Here is a 27945-nt window from a genome sequence, read left to right as displayed (position 1 = left end):
CAATGGCTTCCTCAGTTGTAATTAGTGCTGAAGGGACAGTGGTTTGTTCAGATGACTGTTGTGTTGTTTGAGGTGTAGAGGTTTCCTCAGTCGCCACCAACGTTGTTTGAGGCATGGTTGTTTCTTCAGTTGTCTTACCTGTGGTTAGTAGCGTTGTTGCAACAGTGATTTCGTCAGTTGTAAGTAGCGTAGTCAGAGGGACAGTGGTTTCAGATGTAGATGCATGCAGGGTTGACACGACCGAGGTTTCCCCAGTCGTCGGGGGTATGGTTGTATCTTCAGTTGTCTTACCTGTGGTTGGTAGCGTTGTTGTAGCAGTGACTTCTTCCGTTGTAAGTAGCGTAGTAGGAGGGGCAGTAGTTGGAGGAGAAGTAGTTTGCTGAGATGTGAATTCTGTTGTAGCAGTAACGTCTTCCGTTGTTAGGAGCGTAGTAGGAGGAACAGTGGTTTGCTCAGATTTTTGTGGTGTTGTGTCACGTATCGTTGATTGTTTCGTCGATATGGCCGATGTCTCCACGGTAGTTTTGAACTTTGTCGGAGGGAGAGTTGTTTCTCTGGTTGTTATACCTGTGGTTGATCTGGTAGATGTACCAATGGCTTTCTCGGTTGTAATAAGTGTTAATGGGACAGTTGTTTGTTCAGATGAATGCTGTGTTGTCTCCTCAGTTGTATGTAGCGTAGTAGGAAAGGATGTCGTTTGTTCAGATGTAAATTCTGATGTTTGAGGTGTGGATGTCTGTTCGGTTGACACGAAGGAGGTCCCCCCAGTCGTCATGAACGTTGATGGAGGCATTGGTGTATCTGCAGTTGTCTTACCTGTGGTGGATAGCGTTGTTGTAGCAGTAACTTCTTCAGTCGTAAGTAGCGTAGTAGGAAAGGCAGTGGTTTGTTCAGATGTATATTTTGTTGTCTGAGGTGAAGATGTCTGCTCCGTTGAAACGACCGAGGTTTCCTCAGTCAACATTGATGTTGATGAAGGCATGTTTGCTTCATCAGTTACACTTGTTAATGATATGGTTGATGTTACAGTGGCTACATTTGTTGTGAGAAAAGTACTTGGAGAAGATGTTGTTTGTTTTGATGTCAACTCTGTTGTCTGAGGTGTAGATGTCTGTTGAGTTGACACGACCGAGGTTTCCCCAGTCGCCGTGAACGTTGATGGAGGCATGGTTGCTTGGTCGGTTGTACCTGTAGTTGATGTAGCAGTTACTTCTTCAGTTGAAAATAGCGTAGTTGGAGGGACAGTAGTTTGTTCGGATGTTTGTGGTGTTGTGTAACGTATCGTTGACTGTCGTGTTGATATAACTAAGGTTTCCCCAGTCGTCATTGATGTGGATGGTGGCATGGTTGTTTCCTCGGTTGTAAGAAGTGTAGTTTGAAAGGCAGTTGTTTGTTCAGATGTAAATTCTGTTGTTTGAGGTGTAGATGTCTGCAGGGTTGAAGCGACGGAGGTTTCATCAGACGTTATTAACGTTGATTTAGGTGTTGTTGTTTCTTCAGTTGTCTTACCTGTGGATGGTAAGTCTGATGTAGCAGTGGCCTCCTCTGTTGTTAGTAGCGTAGTTGGAAAGACAGTTATTTGTGTAGATGTCTGCTGGGTTGACACCGCCGAGGTTTCCTCAGTCAGCATTGACGTTGATGGAGGCATGGTTGTTTTGAGGGTTGTACCTGTAGTTAATGTGGAAGTGAATTTTTCAGTTGTAAGAAGCGTAGTTGGAGGGACAGTAGTTTGTTCAGATGTATCTGGTGTTGTGTCACGTATCGTTGACTGTTGTGTTGATATGACTGAGGTTTCCCCAGTCGTCCTCAACGTTGATGGTTGCATTGTTGTTTTCTCGTTTGTAAGGAGTGCAGTCGGAAAGACAGTAGTTTGTTCGGATCTAGATTCTGTTGTTTGAGGTGTAGATGCCTGAGTTGACATATTAGTCGCCATTAACGTTGAAAGAGGCACAGTTGTTTCTTCAGTTCTCTTACTTGTAGTGGATAGCGTTGTTGTAGCAGTGACATCTTCGGTTGTAAGTAATGTAGTAGTAGGAGGGGCGGTGGTTTGTTGCGATGAATGCTGTGTTGTCTGATGTGTAGATGTATGTAGAGTTGACATGCTCGAGGTTTCCCCAGTCGCCATTAACGTTGATGGAGGTATGGTTGTATCTTCGGTTGTCTTACCTGTGGTTGGTAAGGCTGATGTAGCAGTGGCCTCCTCGGTTGTAAGTAGAGTAGTTGGAAAGACAGTAGTTTGTTCAGATGTATATTGTGTTCTTTGATGTGCAGATGTCTGCTGGGTTGAGGTTTCCCCAGACGTCATTAACGTGAATAGAGGTAGGGTTGTTTCTTCAGTTGTCTTACCTGTGGTTGGTAAGGCTGATGTAGCAGTGGCCTCCTCGGTTGTGAGTAGCGTAGAAGGGAAGGCAGTTGTCTGTACAGATGTATATTTTGTTGATGTCTGTTGGGTTGACACGACGGAAGTTTCTTCAGCCGTCACCAACGTTGTTGGAGGCATAGTTGTTTTGTCGGTTGTACCTGTATTTGATGTAAATGTTACTTCTTCAGTTGTAAGTAGCGTAGTTGGAGGAACAGTCGTTTGTTCAGATATATGTGGTGCTATGTCACGCGTGGTTGCATGTTGGGTTGATATAGTTGAAGTTTCATCAGTAGTTATAGGCGTTGATGGAGGAATGGTTGTTTCTACAGTTGCCTTACCTGTGGTTGGTAAGGCTGATGTAACTCTGGCTTCTTCGGTTGTAAGGAGAGTAGTTGGAAAGAAAGTTGTTTGTTCAGACGTATATTTTGTTGTCTCGGGTGTAGATGTGTGCTGGGTTGACGTGACCGAGGTTTCATCAGTCGCGATTGACGTTGATGGAGGCATGGTTGTTTTGTCGGTTGTACCTGTAGTTGATGTAGAAGTTTCTTCTTCAGTTGTAAGTAGCGTAGTTGGAAAGGCAGTTGTTTGTGTAGATGTCTGCTGGGTTGACACCGCCGAGGTTTCCTTAGTCAATATTGACGTCGATGAAGGCATGGTTGTTTCGTCGGTTGTGCCTGTAGTTGATGTATCAGTGACACCTTCAGTTGTAAGTTTGGTAGTTGGAGGGACAGTGGTTTGTTCTGATGTATGTGGTGAAGTGTCACGTGTGGTTGTATGTTGGGTTGATATAGTTGAAGTTTCATCAGTAGTTATAGGCGTTGTTGCAGGCTTACTTGTTTCTGATGTTGTCTTACCTGTAGTTGGTAGTGAAGATGTGACTTCATCGGTTGTTAGTACCGTAGTTGGAAAGACAGTTTGTTTAGATGTAAACTCTGTTGTTTCAGGTGTAGATGTCTGCTGGGTTGACACGACCGAGGTTTCCTCAATCGTTACTAACGTTGATGGAGGTATGGTTGTTTCTTTAGTTGTCTTACCTGTGGTTGGTATTGCTGAGGTAGCAGTGGCTTTCTCTGTTGTTAGTAGCGTAGTTGGAAAGGCAGTTCTTTGTGAAGATGTCTGCTGGGTTGACACCACCGAGCTTTCCTCAGTCGACATTAACGTTGATGGAGGCATGGTCGTTTTGTCCGCTGTACCTGTAGTTGATGTAGAAGTGACTTCTTCAGTTGTAAGTAGCGTAATTGGAAAGACAGTTGTTTGTTCAGACGTATGTGGTGTTGTTTCACGTATCGTTGACTGTTGGGTTGACATGACCGAGGTTTCCCCAGTCGTCATTAACGTGAATGGTGGCAATGTTGTTTTCTCGGTTGTAAGAAGCGTCGTTGGAAAGGAAGTAGTTTGGTCAGAAGTAAATTCTGTTGTTTGAGGTGTTGATGTTTGATGGGTTGACCGAACGGAGGTAACCTCAGACGCCATCTGTGTTGTTTGAGGCGTGGTTGTTTCTTCAGTTGTCTTACCTGTGGTTGGTAAGGCTGATGTAGCAGTGGTTTCCTCGGTTGTAAGTAGCGTAGTTTGAAAGGCAGTAGTTTGTTCAGATGTATATTTTGCTGTCTGAGGTGTAGATGTCTGCACGGTTATCACAGCCGAGGTTTCCTCAGTCGACATTGACGTTGATGGAGGTATGGTTGTTTTGTCGGTTGTACCTTCCGTTGATGTAGACGTTACTTCTTCTGTTGTACGTAGCGTAGTTGGAGGGACACTGGTTTGTTCGGATGCATGTGGTGTTGTATCACGTGTGGTTGGTTGCTTGGTCGATATGGCTGGGGTTTTCGCCGTACTCATCACCGTTGTAGGTGGCAAAGTCGTTTTATCTGTAGTTGAGAGAACTGTTGTTTGATATGTAGTGCCAGGTACAGTTGTCCTTTCAGTTGGTGTAGTAGTGGCTTCCTCAGTTGTAACTGTTGTTGTGGTGTCAACTGTAGTTACAACGAATGTTGTATCAGGAAAAGTCGACAGTCCTGTTCTTGTTTCGGTTGTTTCAGGCATCGTTGACAGTTTCGTGGTGTCAACAGTAGTTACAACGGATGTTGTGTCAGGTGAAGTCGACAGCCCTGTTCTTGTGTCAGTCGTTTCAGGAATTGGTGACTGTTCAGTGGTGTCAACAGTAGTTACAACGGATGTTGTGTCAGCTGAAGTCGACAGCCCTGTTCTTGTGTTGGTTGTTTCAGGAATTGTCGACAGTTTTGTGGTGTCAGTTACAGCGACTGTTGTGTCAGCTGAAGTCGACAGTTCTGTACTTGTTTCGGTACTCGTAACAGTAGATGGTTGTGATGTGTGTGGCGATATTATGAATTTCGTGGTAGCATCGGTGATATAGGTCGATGCTGCCGACGATGTAGGTGGCGTTGACACTTCTATGTTTGTAACTGTACTTTCGACAGTTGATGCACGCGTTGTGTTGTGTTGTACCGTTGTATCAGCAGAAGTTACATCAGCTGATACCTGTGTGGTTTGGAGTGAAGTTGGCGGCGCTGTGCTGCCAACTGTTGTAACACCTGATGAAAGGTGGGTTGTAGCAAATGTGGTAACCAGTAGATACATAATGCACAAGTTTCCAGGTGAGTTAAGTAGGTCAGTAGTAAGATATGTGGACAGTGCTGCTGTGTTCAGTGACGTCGTTATTTGTTGTTGTAACATGTGTTATCAGATGGTAAAGTGTACTAACAGATCTGTTGTGACAAGCTATGTTGTGGTATGTTGTTGTAACGTGTCAACGTTAGATCAGTCGTGTCAGGGTATGTGGAAAGTTTTGTTGTTACATGTGCTAATAGATCTATTGTGACAGGGTATGTATAGGTCTGCTGTTGTAACATGTGTTGACAGATTTTTGTGACTGAGATGTCCAGCTCTGTTGTTGTAACAGATCTGTCGTGACAGGGTATGACAATGTCGGTTGTAACAGATCTGTTGTGACAGGGTGTGACGATGTCGGTTGTAACAGATCTGTTGTGACATGGTATGTTTCGTTTTGCTGTTGAAACGTGTTGACAGCTTTTTTGTTGTGACAGGGCATGTCTAGGTCTGTTGTGACGCGGTATGATGAGGTCTGTTGTAGCAACGTGTACTCGCAGATATATTGTGATATGGTATGTTGAGGCATGTCGTTTGTGATTTTTCTCCTTGCTCTCTCCTCTGGTTTCCGGCTAAGAAAAAGGGTTATTTCAATATTTGTGCCTACATTACAACGTACAATACTACACACACTACACATTGGACGATTGTACTGCGTTGTGTCATTGCATTGCATATGTGTACAAGGGAATGTCGTTATCTGCAATTTGTGTGCAAATCAAAAGAGGGCGCACCTCGTCGATCCTTCTGGTAGCCTTGATAATATATGCTTACAGACTTACCGTTAGTAGTTTGTCCCGACACCGTGCCACGAGAACGACCAAACAGACCGATGTCTAGTTCCCTCCACGTCGAAAACAGAAGACACGTGCACAGCCAAGACCGCATGGACACCATCCCGACCTCTTCTCAGTAAACCGACGGGACCACTAGTTTGGGAGTAATTTGTCAAAACACCAAAGTTCATGATAGATACCCAAACCGCCAAATAAATAAACCGCCAACCAACTGACAAGAGAATGTATCCAGGTGACGTCACCTCCAAAGTCTTTTAAACGTCAATAGACCAATTGACGTCATGAAACTGATCTTAGCACACTGTTCGTGATACCGCCATAGCGAATTTCAAAAGCTCTGTCAACAAATTTTAAAGACAGTTGTATTCAAAGGTCCGTCAAAAGACCCATTCTGGATAGTTTACTTTAGAAACAGCTGTGAGATATTGTTAGTGATTGTTCGTCGTTGCCAAAGGGCGTTGCCTCTAGCTAGTAGGCACTTCCTGATGCCGGTAAAGTTGATTATACCTTACGGTTATCTAAAGTGTTCTTGGCTTACAGAAATGAAGATAATATACCATTTAACATTGAGTGATGTCTCCTCAACTTGCAAACATGCCATTTTGTGTTTAAATGCTGTGTTTACAAACCAACCGGCTTTGGCTTAAGGGCGTATGCTAAGGATGATGTTAAATCCTGGGTGTTAGTTCTGTGTATATAGGATAAGTTTAAAGCCTGGGCGTTAGCTCTACCGCAACTTTTGATAAGCCTGGTAACCTTTCAAAGATACATGACATCACTTTAAAAGATAAGCAGTACAGTCATTGTTGTTGTCGTCTAACAATGCATCAAGTTCGGTAAAGTGACGGGTGCATTTAAGGTATTTGCTCGCAGTGAGACCAGATGTGAATCCATGATAAATGGTGCCTGTACCTAGTTATCATTAACTCTTAACATTATCACAGGACAGGCTTATCGTTGTGGTAAGCTTTTCAAAAAACATTGTGCAAGATTTGCATCCCCCTCTATACAAAGTACTAGTAAACAGTGCAATAGATGGTCCCATCCCCTGCACAGAGTTTAATATAGAACAATGTATTCAGAATCATAAACTGCTTTTCCTCAAAAGATTTTTTTAAAAACTCTAGGTATTCTCCAATGTTGTTTTATGACTAAATGAGAATGCCTAAAACTACCGAGGGTAGGGCAATGCTGATATTTATGGATACAAAACAAGGTTAAACATGACGACTTAATAGGTTGTTAGCTCGAACAATTAGATAATTGTGCAAACAGTGCGTTAATTCGAGTCAGTCAGTCCACTAATTATCAAGTGAGGAGGGGTAAGGGACAAATATAACATTGATATCCGCACATAAATGTGACAAATATGATATTCAGTACTTTTGGGGTTCCACTGCAGATGGCATATTATCCAGCAAAATCTGGTGTTGTTATATATGTCTCTCTCTCTCTCTCTCTCTCTCTCTCCCTCTCTATGTGTCTGTGTATCTGTCTGTCTGTCTGTCTCTCTCTCTCTGTATTTGCCTTTCTCCCTCCCCTTTCTCTCTCTGTTTCTGTATCTGTCTTCCTCTCTCCTTGTGTGTATCTGTCTTTCTCTGTACTCTCCAAGCAGCAGAGGTTAGTGGAGAAGATCGCTACCTTTATATCCTCTGCCCCATTGTTCGTCGGCCATCACCGCTAGCTTTCTCTCTCTCTATCTCTCTCTCTCTCTCTCTCTCTTTCTCTCTCTCTCTCTCTGTATCTCTCTTTTTATCTCTATCTGTATCTTTCTCTCTGTATCTCCCTCTGTATCTCTCTCTCTGTATCTCTCTGTATCTCTCTCTGTATCTCTCTCTGTATCTCTCTCTGTATCTCTCTCTGTATATCTCTCTCTGTATCTCTCTCTGAATCTCTGTCTCTGTCTCTGTCTCTCTCTCTCTCTCTCTCTCTCTCTTTTCAGTCTCTCTATTATCCAGTTCTCTTTGGTATGGGACCATCGTATTACATCGTATCTGTTAAATTGGTGGCATTTAGTTACCTTTACGTATGCATGGATAGGCATGACACAATAAAGTTCTTGTACCCGAACACCTTTTATATTGTACACGCAGGTAACACTGGTTCGTGACCACAGCACTTAGCTCTTGAGAACACGCATTAAGTTATGAATATTTCATTAACGCATCTAACCATTCACTTTTACATCTTCTAAATGGAGCAACATCTTATAATTGTGTTACCTATCAAGGTGGTAGGACCCTGTCACTTTCGTACTAGGTACACGATCATCGTACGATCGCAAACTGAGGGTATTCTTGGGATACTAGTGCATATATGTCGTACAGGATTCAACTTTTTTTAATCAATTCGTAAGAGCCTGATGTTGCCATCGATTTACGAAGAAAGGCGGCTCAATTGTTACTCTAGCAGCATTTCTTCACCCTAGGTCAGAAACACCAATGCTCGAGACAAGTATTGACTTCACTGACCTTCATTAGGAGAAGCAGGGGTTCCGAAGGCTGCTCGGGAAATTCCCTACCCCATTTAGGCCGGAATGTTTTTTGTCTTGTAATCATGATCATGAGAAAAGGCTGTCTTAGATCCTTATCGGGGTTGGTTCTGTCACAGCCTGCTTTGAAATTCTTAGTAAGGACTTCAAAATCTTCCTACGACTTCAGTCGCCGTACGATTTTTAAAAAAGCCAGACTATGATAGAGCCGACCGTCAACAAATATCTTTGACAACGTTTTCCGTCGGAAGATAGCTTGATATGAGATTTGTATGACAATGACGACAAAATAAAGAATGCCGTCTAGTTGCATTGTCGTAAATAAACGCACAACGGATATGGCAGTGCTCGTAAAGAGGCCGTTGGACTATAAACGACATTCGGCCGAATTTGTTGATCCTAGAAGATCGCCGAATTTCAAAATCGTCGTATCCTTCGCCTGTCAAGCTCCCCTGTCACATTAGACAGGGCACGGTGACCTGCGAACATAAGTCGATCCCTAAATACTGCACAGTTGAAAGGACACCGGCCGTTTTTACTGCCGAAAGGGACATTTTAGAGCTCACAGACTCCATCGGGCAAGCTTTTTTTCCTGCCGTGTGACGACCTCTTTATCGAACAAAGACAATGCCGTTGCCTAGTTCTCTCAAAATACTATAGGAGATTTATTGTCCACTTAATGTTTAAATGGCCGTTCGGTAATTATCAGTTTTTTTTGCTGTTCAAGGACACGCAGGTCATGACATTACACAGACACAGCGACGTTCGGTTTGTACAAAGCTGATAAGAGTACCACTTCAAACCTTTATGGGAGATTTGATTAAGGTTCTTGTAATTCTGATTTTCATGAAATGTTTAAATGGCCGTTCAGTAATGCTCAAGGCTATCCCTGTTCAAGGACACACGGGTCACTACACGAACGCGCAGTAGGTATTGTACATAGCTGATAATGTTGCGTTACTTTCGTACCACTTTAAAATCTCGTGGGAGATTTAAGATTCTACTTTTCACTAAATGTTCAAGTGGACGTTCAGCAATGCTCAAGGACACATAGGTCATTACACAGATTTCAATTAGAGTCGACGACATAGTTTTCACAATGTTCCTTTCCTCGACCATGTTGTTAATATATGTTGTTTATGTGACTTATGTGGACGTTGATACATCAGAACTACTGCAGCTAGGGTGCTTTAAAGTGGGGCAGTGTATACAGGTTGTTCACCGCCCGGCTTGATACAGGTGTCACCTTGTTGTGCGACACAGACCAGCGTTGTGTGGTTAATCGAGCGTAAACTCTCACGAACGACAGGGGCGGTTTGTCAAGGCAGTGCATCGATCAGTGCTCGCCAAATGGGGCTTGGGGTATACGTGAAACTCTACTGTTTGTAAATAAAAGATACCGATATGGAGTACCATACAGTATATAGTTGCACCGAAATAGAACATTCTTGGAAAGATATGACCTGGCTATGGTATTGACAAATGTGACAAAGATATAGATATTTTGATATACTGACATATACGTTTTACACACATTTATTACAGCATATTTCAACATTGTGCGGTTGATTTGAGCTATACTTTCACTTGAGGGCTAGATATTATTTCTTTTAAGGGGAGGTCATATTTATCGTAGGATTTGTTTTTTATACATATCTTTTCATGATACCAGAGCCAAAGCAACCTACATTTTTGTCACGAGACATGTACAGCTGAATTTTGTATGGCCCACGAACATTACTGTCACAAGTATGTCCTTAATTTGGTGTCGTAAAACGAATGGGGCCATTTGTAGTAGCGCATGCACACGAAACAACGCTTTAATGTTATACTCTATTAAGAAATACTAGTTGAGAAAAAGATACAACATTCTAAATCTAATCATTACGTTTGACAGCCAACATCGGTGTACATATATGTTTTCCAAATTGTTTTAAGACACCATATCAAACAACTGGGACAAAGTCATAAACCGGAACATTCATTTTCTACTGATCACAAAATTGACAAATAGTCCATATAGGATGGGAAAAAAAGTTTTACAAAATAAGAATGATCACTTACATTTAACTTTCGAGGTGAAGTTTTTCTTGGGACCAAATTTGTCGAGAGGAAGAGGAATATCCCTCAAGAAATATCCAACGTTGTCAGCCTGAACGATTTACATGCACACGCGAAGGTTCTGAACGTACAGGTTCGGTGTTGTTGTTATCACTCTAATGCCGAAGAATCGTCCCAACACCTGAAACTTGTCTCATGACATCATCATAACCTGGCACAAAACGTTCTGACGTCACACCCTTCTATTACAAGTCAACCAAAGTCGCCACATTGGCTTCCTGGCCGCCAAAACATGAGCACGATTTTACACAGGCTAGTGTACTGTTCTTACGGTACTGCTTCTAAAAATTGACGTGATTATACACTTAATTATCCCCTTAAGGCAAGTGCTTCCGGCTGGGCTGACCCAAGTTTAACATGATAGGGGAACCAGAAAAATATCCTACGCCCTTAAATGCATTAAAACCAGTTCTAAAAAACTGACAAATATACATTTATGTCTAAAAAAGTCTTTAGAAAGTATGTAAAACTGGTGTGTGGTGTTCATGGTTCAGATAGTGTTGTCATTGTTGAGCTTGCCAGGCCTATTAGTGACTTCGTGACCGCCTATGTCTGTAGTAGTCTCCGAGGGAGCGTTTTCTCACGGGAAGGAATCGTCCGATAATTATAACTCGGTTGGGTTCACTAACGGGCGAGGTAGGGGCTGGGTGGGCCTGTATGTTACATGCTCAGTCATTAAGTACAAATAACCAGATCAATTTGTAACAAAACACCTTACAGAAGTGTGTACTTGATATCAAATAGTGTTCACCAATAGCCTCATTTGTCTAGTGCTAAGCTACAGTTGGTAAACAATCAAAACACTGTTGAAAAATGCACTTTATAAATGAGTTGGGGCTGTGATATCATACTCATACATATACACGAAGCTCTTCTAGAACTGCGAATACAGACCCCAGAATTATTAGTTTAGATCAATTGACAATTGCTCATGACAATGCAATATCATTCGTTTCCTTATTAGACAGGTCCGGAGAGCAGCAACACAATATTGCAATAGATGTATCAAAACCTTGATAGAGCGAGCTTGTATAGTATAACTGCCCCAAATTCCTTTTCTATATCGAATGTTTTTCGTTCCGTTAACGTTTATACGTCTTTAAAGGTTATATGAGTAGTGCCAAGGGTATTACATGTACGTACAATATAATGATAGACGAATGATCGTTGACCTGTAAAAAGGACCTGTTCTGTTTATTTCTGACCAATTACACCTGTACACAGTGAGGGTGTAACCTGTGTTAGGGATGTATTGTCTCCGTACCCTTAACGCCGTGGGAAGAGTGTGATCTTTACACAAAGTGCGTCACCCCAGGAAGATACCATTTACACCTTGTAGGGATGGGGGCTTGGAAAACAACTCTGAGCATGCGCTAACGATAAAAGAAGCACTAACTAAGTTCAGCAAGGATATTATAAGCTTACGTTTTTTCTGGTTGTACTGAAATGGACATCTAGACCATTGACCTCCTTTACGATAAATAAAGGAACGTGATGTTTATACGGAGTCTTTTTTGGACAACTACGAATAATGTGACCTTGGGCATTGAAGTTCTTCTAAACCAACCAAGGAAAAATTTACCCGCGAAGTTTGAGTGGTGTATCTGTCACCTAACGTTAAATGCCCCTTACTACTTATAGCCACAACAACCACAGAAGGATTTCTCAGCAGTAGTGTGTCTTTGTTTGAGGCCTACACTGTTCCTCGCTATATTGATGCTGTTGTATTCATACATATTCATATATATATATAATATATATATATATATATATAAATGTCATATTTTGACATTGACAAGGCCGTTTCTATAATCCATCAGCTACACTCCCATTCAGGACTTGCCATTGTATCTCCTACAATGTAGATGTAATTTCATTTTTCTTCCCCATGCAATATATGGGCGTCTCCCGTTCATGACAAAAGGAAGCGAGGTCAGTGACGTTTCAGCGTCCGGTGTTTTGATATACTTGTTGTAGATACATTTGTAATTCTGTAATACTCAAAACTAAATGATTCATAGAAGGGAAGTTGATAATGGATATCTGGGGTATGTCTTATTATAATATCCGTGAACAGTTTTTCGACAATTTGTCAAGGGACAATAAGGAAAAAACCTACGGAATACAGGATATTAGACTTAACGTTGCCGTCAACCCCCTGAAAATACCGTTGGAATATATAGATATGACCAAAAATTGACATTCTTTAGATCTGTCGTTGATACTTAAAGTCATATTTGGGAATACATTCATATTTTGAATGATGAATTCATGATTTGTGATAGATATGTATTACACTTTTTTGAAAATTTTATTACGTTGACTTTGGTTATGACAAACTATTACCTTTTTTATGTCCTCTTGACGCTATATGCTATATGTGCTATACTGCCTGATATAGATTTGACTAAAGCGATAATAACGGCCAGTAGTCAGCATCCCATCAGCTAAGATGGCATGTGCGATGTCATGTCGGACGTTTAGGATTGTATGCGACTTCTAGTAAGCAGATATAGATATGTCGTTGTTAAATTAAAGGAAATTGCAAATAGAGAGCAAACTTGAGATGGCATATCTGACTGAGGCCCCAATTCCGCTAGACAGAGATCACCCTGCGATCTCGCTGCGACTTAAGTTGGATTTGTGCAACCCTAGACTTTATGATTGGAATGTCGCGCAAAATATAAAAGTATGATTGAACAGCCAACAAAATACACAAAGCGTAACAAAATTAATTTCTATCTATGAAATTAGTTGAGCGTTCTGTCAAGTTTTACGTCGCAGCGCGGGCGCCACACCTGTACAATGGGATGTTATTGATCAAATGTTAGACATCATGCATATGGAACCTAGATTTGGTTATGAGCATAAACATATTAGGTATTATCAGACGCACCTACGTATACGCTGATTGATATAGCCTGATATTAATTAAGGACGTGTTTTTTGTTTAAAAAAATATCTCTTCATGCTGCACCAATAAGATAGATTATTTCTACAATACTCTACAAGTATTCATGTCTATAATGATCTCTTCCCTTTGTCCCATTAGCGTTGAAAATACCAAGGCAGCGAAAGTACATATAGCTTATACTCTATTATCATCTGCTTATTATAGAGTGATATCTGGAGCCAAAACGTATGATATAACCTTTTCCACTTTGTGTATTGACAAAGATGAAGTACCTTTTTTACACGTGCTTATGTATTCAATTTGACGCTTGCTCCAGATTGCAGTACAAGTCAAGATGGCACTAAAAACAGCTAATATATCCTTGATGTCTATGTTAGGAAATATCTTTGACTATACCCTACTTGTTCATATCTAATCAGCTTGGTTAATTTTTATCCAAAGCGATTTAAATTTTCTTTATATAAAACATTGAAATTGAACCTACCTCAATAGGAAGTCCCCCAATCAATCTTGCACGTCCGCACTAAAAACCGCCGGAATGCTTACACCCTTTCCACATGGAAATTTACATCACCACGAATACTTATTATCGAAACCCTATACAAATAGTCCACTTTATCCAGCGGCACACGTAATGAATAGAACGAGTGTTTACAATTACACGCCGAGCTCTACCGCAATGGTCTCCAGATAATTGCGTCCAATTGCCCAAGGCTTTCTCACAACAATAGAGAACTTAAATAAGTAATAAGTTCACCCAGCAACCTGCACGGCTGTAACCCCTTAGGGACCCTTGTTTTCTGAAAGCACGATCTTCCTGCTTTGACAACAAAGCATGGCGGTAAATTATAGTCTATTGTCGGTCGGGACGTCTGTAGCTTGCGTTTGAACTTCGAGGTATCAGTTGCTATCTTGTTTTTAATCTTTAATGTTAGCTTGTCTGTACGAAGTCCTTTATAATTGTCAATTATTCAATTCTGTCACAACAAAAAAAAATTCACTGCAGATGATTCAATACTAATGATGTTTCACCCACCTTTAATTTACAAAATCGATCACACTCAGTAAATCTGGTTATGCAGTTTTGTTAGATAGTTCAGTACATTTTACAAGACCGAAGACTTCTTCAAAAAGACCAAGGCCAGCAAGCTTAAAAGGAATAGGTTTTCCGTCGATAGATTGCCATGGGAGTGATGTGTTTTATAACATTCGCCAGTGAATTCTTCACGGACTGTTTTAGCCGTCCGTCCTACCCAGAGAGGCCAAAGTCAATGGCAAGATAAGAAACAAGTGAGGAAGCTTTAAACGTCGTCGTTGTTTTCAAATATTACTAAACATACTGCAAATTGTCCCCCCTTCGGACAGGCGTCGTTCCAGTCTTGTATCGCCAGGGGGAGCTGGGGAACGCAACACAACTACCTAAAATCAGCGCCTCTTCAATGTATATACATATTAACCAAATACAAGACTTGAAAACTGACTTAAAATGTACCGAAAAGTATTAAAGTAGCACCTTCCAAATGCGGAGTAAGCAATTCTTGTAAAACGTTAGACTGATAAAAGACCTGAAGCAACATATCGTAGGGATAGTCCATACGGCCGCAATAGATGCATGCCTACATATGTACATGTATTATAGCCTGTGACTGATGATAGTCAATCAGGCTACAGTAAACTCCAAGCTTAGTACTCACATTGAAAAAAAAGGAAAACATACAACACTCCGGGAGAATAACATCACCGCTTATAGTCGTGAAAGGAGACAGGAGTCAAGAGGAGTGAAAGAAGCCATCTACACCGTAGCCCTACACCATCCCTGAGTAGAGACGGGGGGCGCCACAAACTGTCTACAACGTATGATCAACTGCTCACCGAGTCTGCATAAAGTGACATCCCGGAAGCGGTGAATTACTCATTCCGTGACGAAGACTTGAGTTGGAGTCCATTTTTGTGTGTTGTAAATCACACTTCAGCTATGCTTCACAGCCTCATTATCTTCTTAATGAAACGGTTCTTCACTTTATGATCCGCTCATAGAATTTTTTTGCAATAGATCTATCTATGAACACTAAACAGAGACAATATTAAATATCTTTTTCATGAATCTGACTGATCAAAAGAGCTAACTGACCCAAGCTAAGATAGATGAACCAACAATTAACTCTGATGGCAGATTCTTGGTGCGACAATACGAAAAATGCAAGACCCGACAAAAATGACAAAAGACAAACTTTACATTTGATTATCTACAACAGGAGAAGACATCCCAGGTCGTCAGAGTTCTTGTGGCACGGCATCGGAACAATCCATACAAAACATATCAAAGAAGGATAGTAAAAACATAATGTACAAGACAGAAAATAAGTTGTAGTCATGCCTGTAATTGTGGTCTCCACTGTAGTTGGTGAATCTGTGGTAATATAGGTGGTTGTACCAGGTGTTGTCTCGATGGTTGTACCAGGCGTTGTCTCGATGGTTGTACCAGCCGCTGTCTCGGTGGTTGTACCAGCCGTCGTCTCGATGGTTGAACCAGGCGTTGTCTGGATGGTTGTACCAGGCGTTGTCTGGGTGGTTGTACCAGGCGTTGTCTCGATGGTTGTACCAGCCGTTGTCTCGATGGTTGTACCAGGCGTTGTCTCGATGGTTGTACCAGCCGCTGTCTCGGTGGTTGTACCAGCCGTTGTCTCGATGGTTTTACCAGGCGTTGTCTCGATGGTTGTACCAGTCGTTGTCTCGATGGTTGTACCAGCCGTTGTCTCGATGGTAGAAGATGCTTCTGTAGATTTGAAATCCGTTGTCCCCTTTGTAGTCGCACTAGAAGTTGTTTTGATAGTAGATTGCGGTTCTATTGTAACTACTGTGGTTGGTGATTCTGTTGACAAGTCTGTAGTTGCGGGAGGTGTTGTTTCAACGGTGGGCAATAGTTCTGTGGTTCGTGCGGTTGTTGGTGACTCTGTTGTCTCCTTTGAAGTCGCACCAGGTGTTGTTATGATGGTAGATTTGCGTTCTGTTGTAATTCCTGTGGATGGCGATTCTGTAGATACATCTGTAGTATGAGGAGGCGTTGTCTCGACGATGGACAACAGTTCTGTGGACTGCTCTGTAGTTAGTGACTCTGTTGTCCTCTTTGTAGTCGCGCGAGGTGTTGTTAAAGAGGACGTAGTTTTGTCGGTGGACAAAAGTTCTGTGGTTTGTGCTGTTGTTAGCGACTCTGTTGTCCTCTTTGTAGTTGCACCAGATGTTGTTATGATGTTAGACTGTGGTTCTGTAGTAAAACCTGTTGTTGGAGATTCTGTAGACATAAATGTAGTTGCAGAAGGCGATGTTTCGGCGGTGGACAACAGTTCTGTTGACTGCTCTGTAGTTATCGACTCTGTTGTCCCCTTTGTAGTCGCAACCGATGTTGGTTCTGTAGTAAAGCCTGTAGTCGGTGATTCTGTAGACATAACCGTAGTTTGAGGAGGTGTTGTTTTTCCAGTGGAGGATAGCTCTGTTGTTTCTGCTGTTGTAAACGACTCTGTTGTTCCCTTCGAGGTTGCACTGGATGTTGTTATGATGGTAGATTTTAGTTCTGTAGTAAAACCTGTAGTTGGTGATTCTGTAGAGAAAACTGCAGTTGTTGGAGACGTGGTCGCGACAGTTGACAATCGTTCTGTGGTTTGTTCTGAAGTAAGTGACGTTGTCCCCTCTGTTGTTGCGTCCGTTGACGTTATGATGGTAGTAAGGCTCGAGGTCGGTGATTCTGTTGAGAAGTCTGTAGTTGAAGGAAGCGTTGTTTCGACAGTAGACAATGGAACTGTAGTTTGTGCCGTTGTTGGCGATTGTGTCGTCCTCTTCGTAGTCTCGCCAGAAGTTATGATAGAAGACTGTGGCTCTGTTGTAAAGCCTGTAGTTGGTGATTCGGTAGACAGGTCTGTCGTTGCTGGAACCGTTGTTGCGACTTTGGTTAGTACTTCTGTACTTTGTGCTGTTGAACGGAATGCTGTCGTCCCCTTCGTAGTCCCACCAGATGTTGTTATGATGGTAGACTGTGGTTCTCTTGTAAAGCCTGTAGTTGGTGAGTCTGTAGACATCTCTGTACTTGCAGAAGGCGATGTTGTAGCGGTGGACAAAATTTCTGTAGTTTGTGCGGTTGTTAGCGACTCTGTTGTTGTTCTCTTTGTTGTTGCACCAGATGTTCCTATGATAGTAGATTGTGGTTCTGTGGTAAAACCTGTTGTTGGTGATTCTGTTGTTGAAGGGGGCGATGTTTCAGCGGTGGACAAAAGCTCTGTGGTTTGTGCTGTCGTTAGCGATTCTGTTGTTCTATTCGTCGTTGCACTAGACGTTGCTATGACGGTAGATCGTGGTTCTGTGGTAAAACCTGTAGTTGGTGATTCTGTAGAGATACCTGTAGTTAAAGAAGGTGTAGTTTTGTCGGTGGACAATAGTTGTGTGGTTTGTGCCGTTGTTAGCGATTCTGTTGTTCCCTCCGACGTCGCTCCAGATGTTGTTACGATGGTAGATTGTGGTTCTGTAGTAAAACCTGTAGTTGGTGATTCTGTAGACATACTTGTAGTGGCAAAATGTGATGTTTCAGCAGTGGAAAAAAGTTCTGTGGTTTGCGTGGTTGCACCAGATGTTGTGATGACGGTAGATTGTGATGCTGTACTGAAGCTCGTTGTTGGTGATTCTGTAGACGTATCTGTAGTTGCGGGAGGCGTTGTCTCGTGGGTGGAAAAAAGTTCTGTGGTTTGCGCGGTGGTTAGCAATTCGGTTGTTCCCTTCGTAGTTGCACTAGCACTGGATGTTATCAAAAAGGTAGATTGTGGTGCTGTAGTAAAGCCTGTTGTTGGTGATTCTGTAGACATACTTGTCGTTGCAGGAGGCGATGTTTCAGCGGTGGACAAACTTTCTGTGGTTTGTGCGGTTGTTAGCAATACTGTTGTTCCCTTCGTGGTTGCACCAGATGTTGTGCTGACGGTAGATCGTGGTTCTGTTGTAACTACTGTGGTTGGTGATTTTGTAGATACAATCGTAGTTTCAGCAGGTGTTGTTCTCCCTGTGGACAGCGGTTCTGTTGTTAGCGACTTTGTTGCCTCCTTAGTAGTTGCACCAAATGTTGTTATGACAGTAGACTGTGGTTCTGTAGTAAAGCCTGTGGTTAGTGATTCTGTAGACATATCAGTGGTATGATGAGGCGTCGTCTCGACGGTAGAGAATGGTTCTGTGGTTTGCTCTGTAGTTACCGACTCTGTCGTTTCCTTCGACGTCGCACTAGATGTTGTTATGATGGTAGATGGTTCTGTAGTAAAGCCCGTAGTTGGTGATTCTGTAGACATATCTGTAGTTGCCGAAGGCGTTGTCTCGACGGTGGACAGGTCCGTTGTCATCGTCTCTGTTTTCTCCTTTGTTTTCATTTCTTGTGTTGTGACTATGGTAGATTGTAGTTCTGTAGTAAAAACTGTAGTTGGTGATTGTGTAGACATCACTGTAGTTGAAGGGGTCGTTGTTTCGACGGTGGACAAAAGTTCTGTGGTCTGTGATGTCGTAGGTGACTCTGTTGTCCCCCTTGAAGTGACACTAGATGTTGTTATGACGGTAGATGGAGATTCTGTTGTTATGGCTGTTGTTGGTGATTCCGTAGTCATAGATGTAGTATGAGGAGGCGTTGTCTCTGCAGTGGACAACAGCTCTGTTGATTGTGCTGTTGTAAACGACTCTCTTGTCACTTTTGTCGTCGCACCAGATGTTGTTATTACAGTAGACTGTAGTTCTGTAGTGAAGCCCGAGGTTGCTGATTCTGTTGACAAGTCTGTAGTTGCAGGGGGCGTTGTTTTGTCAGTGGACAATACTTCTGTAGATTGTGCGGTTGTCACTCCCGTTGTAGCATCCGATGTTGTTATGCTGGTAGACTGCAGTTCTGTAGTGAAGCCTGTGGTTGGTGATTCCGTAGTTGCAGGAGGCGTTGTTCCGACGGTGGACAAAAGTTCTGTGGTTTCCAATGTAGTAAACGACTGTGTTGTCTCCACTGTAGTCGCACCAGATGTTGTAAAGGTGGTAGATTGTAGTTCTGTAGTAAACCCTGTGGTTGGTGATTCTGTAGACATATCTGTAGATAGAGGAGGCGTTGTCCTGTCGGTCGAAAACAATTCTGTAGTTTGTGCGGTTGTTAATGTCTCTGTTGTTACCTGTGTAGTCGCACTAGGTGTTGTTACGCTGGTAGATAGTGGTTCTGTAGTGACGCCTGTGGTTGGATGTTCTGTCGACATATCTGTAGTTGCAGGAGGCGTTGTTCCGACGGTAGACAATTGTTCTGTAGTTTGCACTGTTGTTGGTGACTCTGTTGTCTCCTTAGTAGTGACATCAGATGTCGTTAAGATGGTAGACTGTAGGTCTGTAGTAAAGCCTGTGGTTAGTGATTCTGTGGAGGAATCTGTGGTTGCAGGAGGCGTTGTCTGTACAGTAGATGATGTAATTGTGGTTTGTGCTGTTGTTTGTAATTCTGTTGTATCCATCGTAGTCGCACCAGGCGTTGTTATGATGGTCGACTGGGGATCTGTAGTTTGAGGAGGCGTAGTCTCGACGGTGGAAAATACTTGTGTGGTTTGCTCTGTAGTTACCGACACTGTTGTTTCCTTGGACGTCGCAATAGATGTTGTTACGGAAGTTTGTGGTTCTGTTGTAAAGCCTGTTGTTGGATGTTCTGTAGACATATCTGTAGTTGCTGGAGGCGTTGTTCCGATGGTGGACACTTGTTCTGTAGTTTGCCCTGTTGTTGGTGACTCTGTTGTCTCTTTTGTAGTGACTTCAGATGTTGTAATGATGGTAGATTGTAGGTCCGTAGTAAAACCTGAGGTTGCTGATTCTGTAGAAAAGTCTGTGGTCGCACGAGGCGTTGTCTCCAGACTAGATGTTAGAACTGTAGTTTGTGCTGTTGTAAGCGTCTCTGTTGTCCCCATCGTAGTCACATCAGAGGTATTTATGACGGTAGATTGTGGTTCTGTAGTAAAGCCTGTAGTTGATGATTCTGTCGACATATCTGTTGTTGCATGAGGCGTTGTTTCGCCGGTGGACAATAGTTCGGTGACTTGTTCTGTTGTTAGCGATTCTGTTGTTCGCTTCGAAGTCGCACTAGATGTTGTTTTGAAGGTAGACTGCGGTTCTGTAGTAAATCCTGTGGTTGGAGGTTCTGTAGACATATCTGTAGTTGCAGGAGGCGTTGTTCCGACGGTAGAGAATTGTTCTGTAGTTTGCGCTGTTGTTGATGACTCTGTTGTCTCTTTTGTAGTGACTTCAGATGTTGTAATGATGGTAGACTGTGGGTTTGTAGTAAACCCTGTGGTTGCTGATTCTGTGGAAAAATCTGTGGTCGCACGAGGCGTTGTCTCTTCAGTTGATGTTGGAACTGTAGTTCGTGCTGTTGTTAATGACTCTGTTGTCCTCATCGTAGTCGCATCGGAAGTTTTTATGACAGTAGATAGTGTTTCTGTAGTGTAGCCTGTGGTTTGAGATTCTGTAGACGTATCCGTTGTTGCATGAGGCGTTGTTTTGCCGGTGGACAATAGTTCGGTGGATTGCTCTGTTGTTCTTTCAGTAGTCCCAACAGATGTTGTCATTACGGTAGATTGTGGTTCTGTAGAAAACACTGTAGATGGTGATTCTGTAGACCTTATTGTAGTTGGAGGAGGCGTTGTCTCCACGGTGGACAATAGTTCTGTGGTTTGTTTTGTTGTTAGCGACTCCGTTGTGCCGATCGAAGTCGCACCAGATGTTGTTTCAATCATCGTAGATTTTGGTTCTGTAATAAAACCTGTGGTTGTTGATTCTGTAGATATATCAGTAGTGTGAGGAGGCGTTGTCTCGAGGGTGGACATTTGCTCCGTGGATCGCTCTGTTGTAAATGACAGTGTTGTCCCCATCGAAGTAGCACTAGATGTTGTCATTAAGGTTGATGGTGGTTCTGTTGTAAAAACTGTAGATGGTGATTCTGTAGACCTTATTATAGTTAGAGCAGGCGTTGTCTCGACGGTGGACAATAGTTCTGTGGATTGCTCTGTTGTTGGCGATTCTGTTGTCCCCATCGGAGTCGCACCAGATGTTGTTACAATGGTCGATTGTCGTTCTGTAGTAAAATCTGTGGTTGGATATTCTGTAGACGTATCTGTAGTTATTGGAGGTGTTGTTTCGACCGTGGACAATAGTTCTGTGGATTGTGCTGTTGTTAGTGATTCTGTTGTCCCCTTTGTAGTAGCACTAGATGTTGCTATTATGGTTGATTGCGGTTCTGTAGTAAGGCCTGTTGTTAGTGCTTCTGTAAAGATATCTGTGGTAAAAGGAGGCGTTGTTCCCACGGTTGACAATAATTCTGGGGATTGCTCTGTTGTTGTCCCCAACGTAGTGGCACCAGATGTTGTCATAATGGTTGTTGGTGGTTCAGTAGTTACAATTGTAGTTGGTGATTCTGTTGATATAATTGAAGCTGCAGGAGGCGTTGTCTCGGCGGTTGACAATAGTTCTGTGGTTTGCCCAGTTGTAAGCGACTCTGTTGTCCCACGAGATGTTGTTTCAATGGTAGATTGTGGTTCTGTAGTAAAACCTGTGGTTAGTGATTCTGTAGAGATACCAGTGGTAAGAGGAGGCGTTATCCCGGCGGTGGACAATAGTTCTGTGGTTTGTGCTGTTGTCAGCGACTCTGTTGTCCCCATGGAGGTCGCGCCTGTAATTGGTGAATCCGTAGATCTTACTGTAGTTGCAGGAGGCGTTGTCTCGACGGTGGACAATAGTTCTGTGGTTTGTGCAGTTGTTGGTGACTCCGTCGTGCCGATCGACGTCGAACCAGACGTTGTTTCAATGGTAGATTGTGGTTCTGTAGTAAAATCTGTTGTTGGCGGTTCTGTAGACAGATCCGTAGTTACTGGAGGGTTTGTTTCGACCGTGGACAATAGTTCTGTGGTTTGCTCCGTTGTCATTGACTCTGTTGTCCCACTTGTAGTCACATCCGATGTTGTTAAAATCGTAGACTGTAGGTCTGTAGTGAAGCCTATGGTTGGCACATGTGTTGTTGAAGGAGGTGTTGTCTCTATAGTAGTCAATGAAAGTGTGGTTTGTGCTGCTGTTGTTGGTGATTCGGTAGTCCCAACAGATGCCATTACGGTAGATTGTGGTTCTGTTGTAAAGCCTGTAGTTGGTGATTCTGTAGACATCTCCGTAGTTGCAGGAGGTGTCGTCTCGACGGTGGACAACAGTTCTGTGGTTTTCTCTGTTGTTGAAGACTCTGTTGTCCCCTTAGTAGTAAAATCAGTTGTTTTTAAGATGCTAGATTGCGGTTCTGTAGTAAAGCCTGTGGTTGGCGATTCTGTAGACATATAAGTAGTTCCATGTGGCGTTGATTCCATGGTGGACATTATTTCTGTAGTCTGTTCTGTTGTAAGCGACTCTGTTGTTTCCATCGAAGTCGAAGTTGTTATAATGGTAGATTGTGGTTCTGTTGGAAAAGTTGACGATTCTGTAGACAAGTCTGTAGTTGCAGCATTCGTTGTCTCCACGGTAGACGATGAGGCTGTGGTTTGCTCTGTTGTTGGCGACTCTGTTGTCCTCTTTGTGGTCGCTTCAGATGTTATGACGGTAGGTTGTGCCTCTGTAGTAAAGGCTGTTGTTGGTGTAGTTAGAGGTGGCGTTGTTTCGACCGTGGTCACTAGTTCTGTGGTTTGCCCCGTTGTGAGCGACTCTGTAGTCGCAGAAGATGTTGTAATGACGGTAGATTGTGGATCTGTTGTAACTACAGTTGTCGGTGATTCTGTAGACAAATCCGTGGTTGGAGAAGGCGTTGTTTCATCGGTGGAGGATAGTTCTGTGGTTTGCTCTGTTGTGAGCGACTCTGTGGTCCCCTTTGTGGTCCCAGCAGATGTTGTTATAACGCTAGATCGAGGTTCTGTTGAAAAAGATGAAGATGGTGAATCTGTAGATCTTATCGTAGATGCCGGAGGCGTCGTCTCGATGGTGGACAGTAGTTCTGTGGTTTGTTTTGTTGTTCGCGACTCTGTTGTCTCCGTCGTAGCTCCAGCAGGTGTTGTCATGACGGTAGATTGTGGTTCTGTACTAAAACCCGTGGTTCGTGGTTCTGTAGAAATGACTGTAGTTGCAAGAGGCGTTGTCTCGACCGTGGGCAATAGTTCTGTGGTTTGTTCTGTTGTTATGGCCTCTGTCGTTCCCTCCGGAGACACCCTAGATGTTCTTATAATAGTAGACTGTGATTCTGTAGTTAAATCTGTAGTTAATGATTCCGTAGACATATCTGTTGACGATTCGGTAGATATGTCTGTAGTATGAGGAGGCGTTGTCTGGACTGTGGTCAGTTGTTCTGTAGTTTGCCTTGTTGTAAACGACTCGGTTGTTCCCTTAGTAGTCACACCTGAAGTTGTCATAATGGTTGATTGTGGTTCTGTAGTAAAACCTGTGGTTAGTGAGTCGGTAGACATGTCTGTAGTGTGAGGAGGCGTTGTTTCAACTGTGGTCAGTTGTTCTGTAGTTTGCTTTGTTGTTCGTGACTCTGTTGTCTCCGTCGTAGCTCCAGCAGGTGTTGTCATGACGGTAGATTGTGGTTCTGTACTAAACCCCGTGGTTCGTGATTCTGTAGAAATGACTGTAGTTGGAAGAGGCGTTGTCTCGACCGTGGACAATAGTTCTGTGGTTTGTTCTGTTGTTATGGTCTCTGTCGTTCCCTCCGTAGACACCCTAGATGTTCGTATAATAGTAGACTGTGATTCTGTAGTTAAATCTGTAGTTAATGATTCCGTAGACATATCTGTAGTTTGAGGAGGTGTTGTCTGGGTGGTTGACAATAGTTCTGTGGTTTGCCCCGTCGTTGTAAGCGATTCTGTTGTTCCCTTCGTTGTCGCGCCAGATGTGATTATGATAGTAGATTGTGGTTCTGTAGTTAAATCTGTAGTTAATGATTCCGTAGACATATCTGTAGTTTGAGGAGGTGTTGTCTGGGTGGTTGACAATAGTTCTGTGGTTTGCCCCGTCGTTGTAAGCGATCCTGTTGTTCCCTTCGTAGTCGCGCCAGATGTGATAATGATAGTAGATTGTGGTTCTGTAGTAAAGCTTGTCGATTCTGTTGAAATATCTGTAGTGTGAGGAGACGTTGTCTCGGCTGTGGTCAGTTGTTCTGTAATTTGCTTCGTTGTAAACGACTCTGTCGTTTCTTCAGTAGTAACACCTGATGTTGTAATGATGCTTGATTGCGGTTCTGTAGTAGGTTCTGTGGTTAGTGATTCTGTAGACATGTCTGTAGTTTGAGGAGGCGTTGTCTCGGCTGTGGTCAGTTGTTCTGTAGTTTGCTTTGTTGTAAGCGACTCTGTCGTTCCTTCAGTAGCCACACCTGATGTTGTCATGATGGATGATTGCGGCTCTGTAGTAAGATCTGTAGGTAATGATTCGGTAGACATGTCTGTAGTGTGAGGAGGCGTTGTCTGGACTGTGGTCAGTTGTTCTGTAGTTTGCTTGGTTGTAAACGATTCTGTCGTTCCTTCAGTAGTCACACCTGAAGTTGTCATAATAGTTGATTGTGGTTCTGTAGAAAAACCTGTGGTTAGTGATTCGGTAGACATGTTTGTAGTGTGAGGAGGCGTTGTCTGGACTGTAGTCAGGTGTTCTGTAGTTTGCTTTGTTGTAAACGACTCTGTTGTTCCCTCAGAAGTTACACCAGATGTCATGATGGTGGATTGTGGTTCTGTAGTATAACCCGTGGTTAGTGATTTTGTAGACTCATCTGTGGTAGAAGGAAGCGTTGTCCTGACAGTGGAAATCAAATCTGTGGTTTGCTCTGTAGACAGTGACGCTGTTGATCCTTCCGCAGTTGTTGTTATTATCGTAGATAGTGGTTGAGTCGTAAGAACTGTAGTTGGCGATTCTGTCGAGACATCTGTGGTTGGACGAGGCGTTGTTTCTAAAGTGGAAAATTGCGTTGTGCTTCGTGTTGTTGAGTCTGTTGTCCCTATCGTTGTCACACTGGATGTTGTTACAATGGTGGATTGTTGTTCTGTAGTAAATCCTGTGGTTTGTGATTCCGTAGACATATCTGTAGTTGTCAGGGGCGTTGTTTCGACGGTGGACAACATTTCTGTGGAATGCTTGGTTGTAAGCGACTCTGTACTACCCGCCGTTGTAGTACTAGATGTTGTACTGATGGTAGATTGTGGCGCTGTTGTAAAGCCTGTAGTTGGTGATTCCGTAGACATATCTGTAGTTGCCGGGGGCGTTGTCTCGGCAGGGGACAACATTGCTGTGGATTGCTCGGTTATAAGCGTTGTAGATGTTGTTCTAATGGTAGATTGCGGTTCTGTCGTGAAGCCTGTTGTTGGTGATTCAGTAGACATATCTGTCGTTGGAAGAGGCGTTGTTTCTAAAGTGGACAATTCCATTGTGTTTTGTGTAGTTGTTCGCGACTCTGTAGATCCCTTTGAAGTGGCACCAGATGTTATGATAGTAGATTGTGGTTCTGTTGTAAAGACTGTTGTTGGTGATTCAGTAGACATATCTGTGGTTGTAACAGGCGTTGTCTTGTGGGTGGACAATAGTTCTGTGGTTTGTGCTGTTGTTGGTGGCTCTGTTGTCCCCTCTGTAGTCACACTGGATGTTGGTACTGTGGTAGAATGTGGATCAGTAGTAAAGCCACTCGTAAATACTTCTGTAGACAAATCTGTAGTTGGAGCAGATGTTGTCTCTGAGGTGGACGATAGTATTGTGGTCGGCTCTGTTGTACCTGAATCTGTTGTTCCCATCGTCGTCGCACTAGATGTCGTTATGATGGTTGATGGCGGTTCTGTAGTAAAACCCGTAGATGGTGATTCTGTAGACACGTCTTTCGTTGGGGGAGGCGTTGTCTCCACTGTTGATAGTAGTTCTGTAGTTTGCTCTGTAGTCCCCATCGTAGTCGCGATAGATGTAGTTATGATGGTTGATTGTGGTTCTATAGTAAAAGCTGTAGATGGTGATTCTGTAGACACGTCTGTAGTTGGGGGAGGCGTTGTCTCCACTGTTGATAGTAGTTCTGTAGTTTGCTCTGTTGTCCCCATCGTAGTCGCGATAGATGTAGTTATGATGGTTGATTGTGGTTCTATAGTAAAAGCTGTAGATGGTGATTCTGTAGACATATCTGTGGTTGCAAGAGGCGTTGTCTCGACTGTTGATAGTAGTTCTGTAGTTTGTGCGGTCCCATCAGTTGTTGATCTGAGTGTTGTTATGACGGACGATTGTGGTTCTGTATTTAAGACTGTGGTTTGTGATTCCGTAGACAGGTCTGTCATTGTAGGATGCGTTGTCTTTGCAGTAGACGATTGAGTTGTACTTTGTACTGTTGTCAGCGTCTCTGTTGTTCCCATTGTTGTCGCACCCGATGTTGTAATGATCATGGTAGATCGTTGCCCTGTTGATGTTGACTCAGTTGACAAGTCTGTAGTTGCAGGAGGCGATGTTTCGTCGGTAGCCAGAAGTTCTGTGGATTGCTCGGCTGTTGGCAACCCTGTTGTCCTAATCGTAGTTTTGTCAGATGTAGTTTTGGTCATTGTAGATTGCGTTCCTGTAGTAAAGGCTGTGGTTTGTAATTCCGTAGACAAGTCTGTCGTTGGAGGAAGTGATGTTTCTTCAGTAGACAGTGGAATTGTAGTTTGTGCTGTAGTTGTTAGAGACTCTGTTGTCCCCATTGCAGTTGTTGTAAAGATGCTAGATTGTGGTTCTGTTGTAAAGCCTGTCGTCAGCGATTCTGTAGACAAATCTGAGGTTGAAGGAGGCGTTGTTTCTACAGTAGACGATAAGGATGTGGTTTGTGTTGTTGTTGCCAGTGACTGTGTTGTCCCCATTGTAGTAAAATCAGTTGTTGTAAAGATGGTAGATTGTGGTTCTGTTGTAAAGCCTGTGGTCAGCGATTCTGTTGAGAAATCTGAAGTTGAAGGAGGCGCTGTTTCTACAGTAGACGATGAAAATGTGGTTTGTGCGGTTGTTGTAAGCGACTGTGTTGTACCCGTAGTAGTCACACTGGATGATGTTTTAATGGTAGATAGCGGTTCTGTTGTAAAGCCTGTTGTTGGTAATTCTGTGGACATATCAGTAGTTATGGGAGGCGTTGTCTCGACGGTGGATAGTAGTTGTGTAGATTGCTCTGTTGTAAGCGATTGTGTTGTCCCCTTCGAAGTCACACTGGGTGATGTTATAATGGTAGACTGTGGTTCTGTAGTGAAACCTGTTGTTGGTAATTCTGTAGAAATATCTGTAGTTGGGGGAAGCGTTGTCTCGACGGTGGGCAGTTGTTCTGTAGTTTGCTCTGTTGTTAGCGACGCTGTTGTCCCTTTTGTAGTCGCAATTGACGTTGTTATAATGCTAGATCGCGGTTCTGTAATATCTGTTGTTGGTGATTCTGTAGATATAACCGTAGTTTCAGCAGGTGTTGTTTTGCCAGTGGACAGTAGTTGTGTGGTTTCTGCTGTAGTTAGTGCCTCAGTAGTCTCAATGGTAGATTGTGGTTCAGTAGTCAGATCTGTTGTTAGTGACTCTGTAGACCGTACTGTAGTTGCCAAAGGCGTCGTCTCGATAGTAGTCATCATTTCTGTAGTTTGTTTTGTTGTTCGCAACTCTGTTGTCCCTTTTGGAG

At 43.0% G+C, this 27945-nt stretch overlaps 1 protein-coding gene and 1 long non-coding RNA gene across 4 annotated transcripts in view; one reads left to right on the top strand and one right to left on the bottom strand.

Annotated features, from left to right (window-relative positions):
• The window catches only part of LOC136446957 (uncharacterized), an 82620-nt gene that overhangs the window by 47180 nt on the left and 7495 nt on the right, over positions 1-27945 (top strand). The window lies entirely within an intron of this gene.
• Positions 993-27157, bottom strand: LOC136446981 (serine-rich adhesin for platelets-like). The gene is made up of 4 exons (XM_066445641.1): positions 20541-27157; positions 15748-20288; positions 2347-2416; positions 993-1188 (listed from the first exon to the last, which is right to left on the bottom strand). The coding sequence occupies exons 1-4, from the start codon at positions 27155-27157 to the stop codon at positions 993-995; spliced, it is 11424 nt and encodes a 3807-aa protein (XP_066301738.1).

The sequence above is a fragment of the Branchiostoma lanceolatum genome, chromosome 13 (assembly GCF_035083965.1).
Source record: "Branchiostoma lanceolatum isolate klBraLanc5 chromosome 13, klBraLanc5.hap2, whole genome shotgun sequence".
NCBI lineage: Eukaryota > Metazoa > Chordata > Leptocardii > Amphioxiformes > Branchiostomatidae > Branchiostoma > Branchiostoma lanceolatum.
The sequence above is the reverse complement of the archived record's forward strand: the minus strand, read 5'-3'. Positions and strand labels throughout refer to the sequence as shown.

Excerpts from the sequence above, each read along its gene's own strand:
- LOC136446981 (XM_066445641.1), bottom strand. The coding sequence starts at position 27,157 with ATGGGGACAACACAGTCACTGGCAACAACAACACAAACCACATCCTTA. Across the intron at positions 20,289-20,540 it reads TCAACAACAGCGCAAACTAC|ATCTACCGTCATAAATACCT; the intron begins AGAACAATTCTC and ends TACAGAACCACA. Across the intron at positions 2,417-15,747 it reads AACCATCGAGACAACACCTG|ACAACTGCCTTCCCTTCTAC; the intron begins GTACAACCACCT and ends ACATCTGTACAG.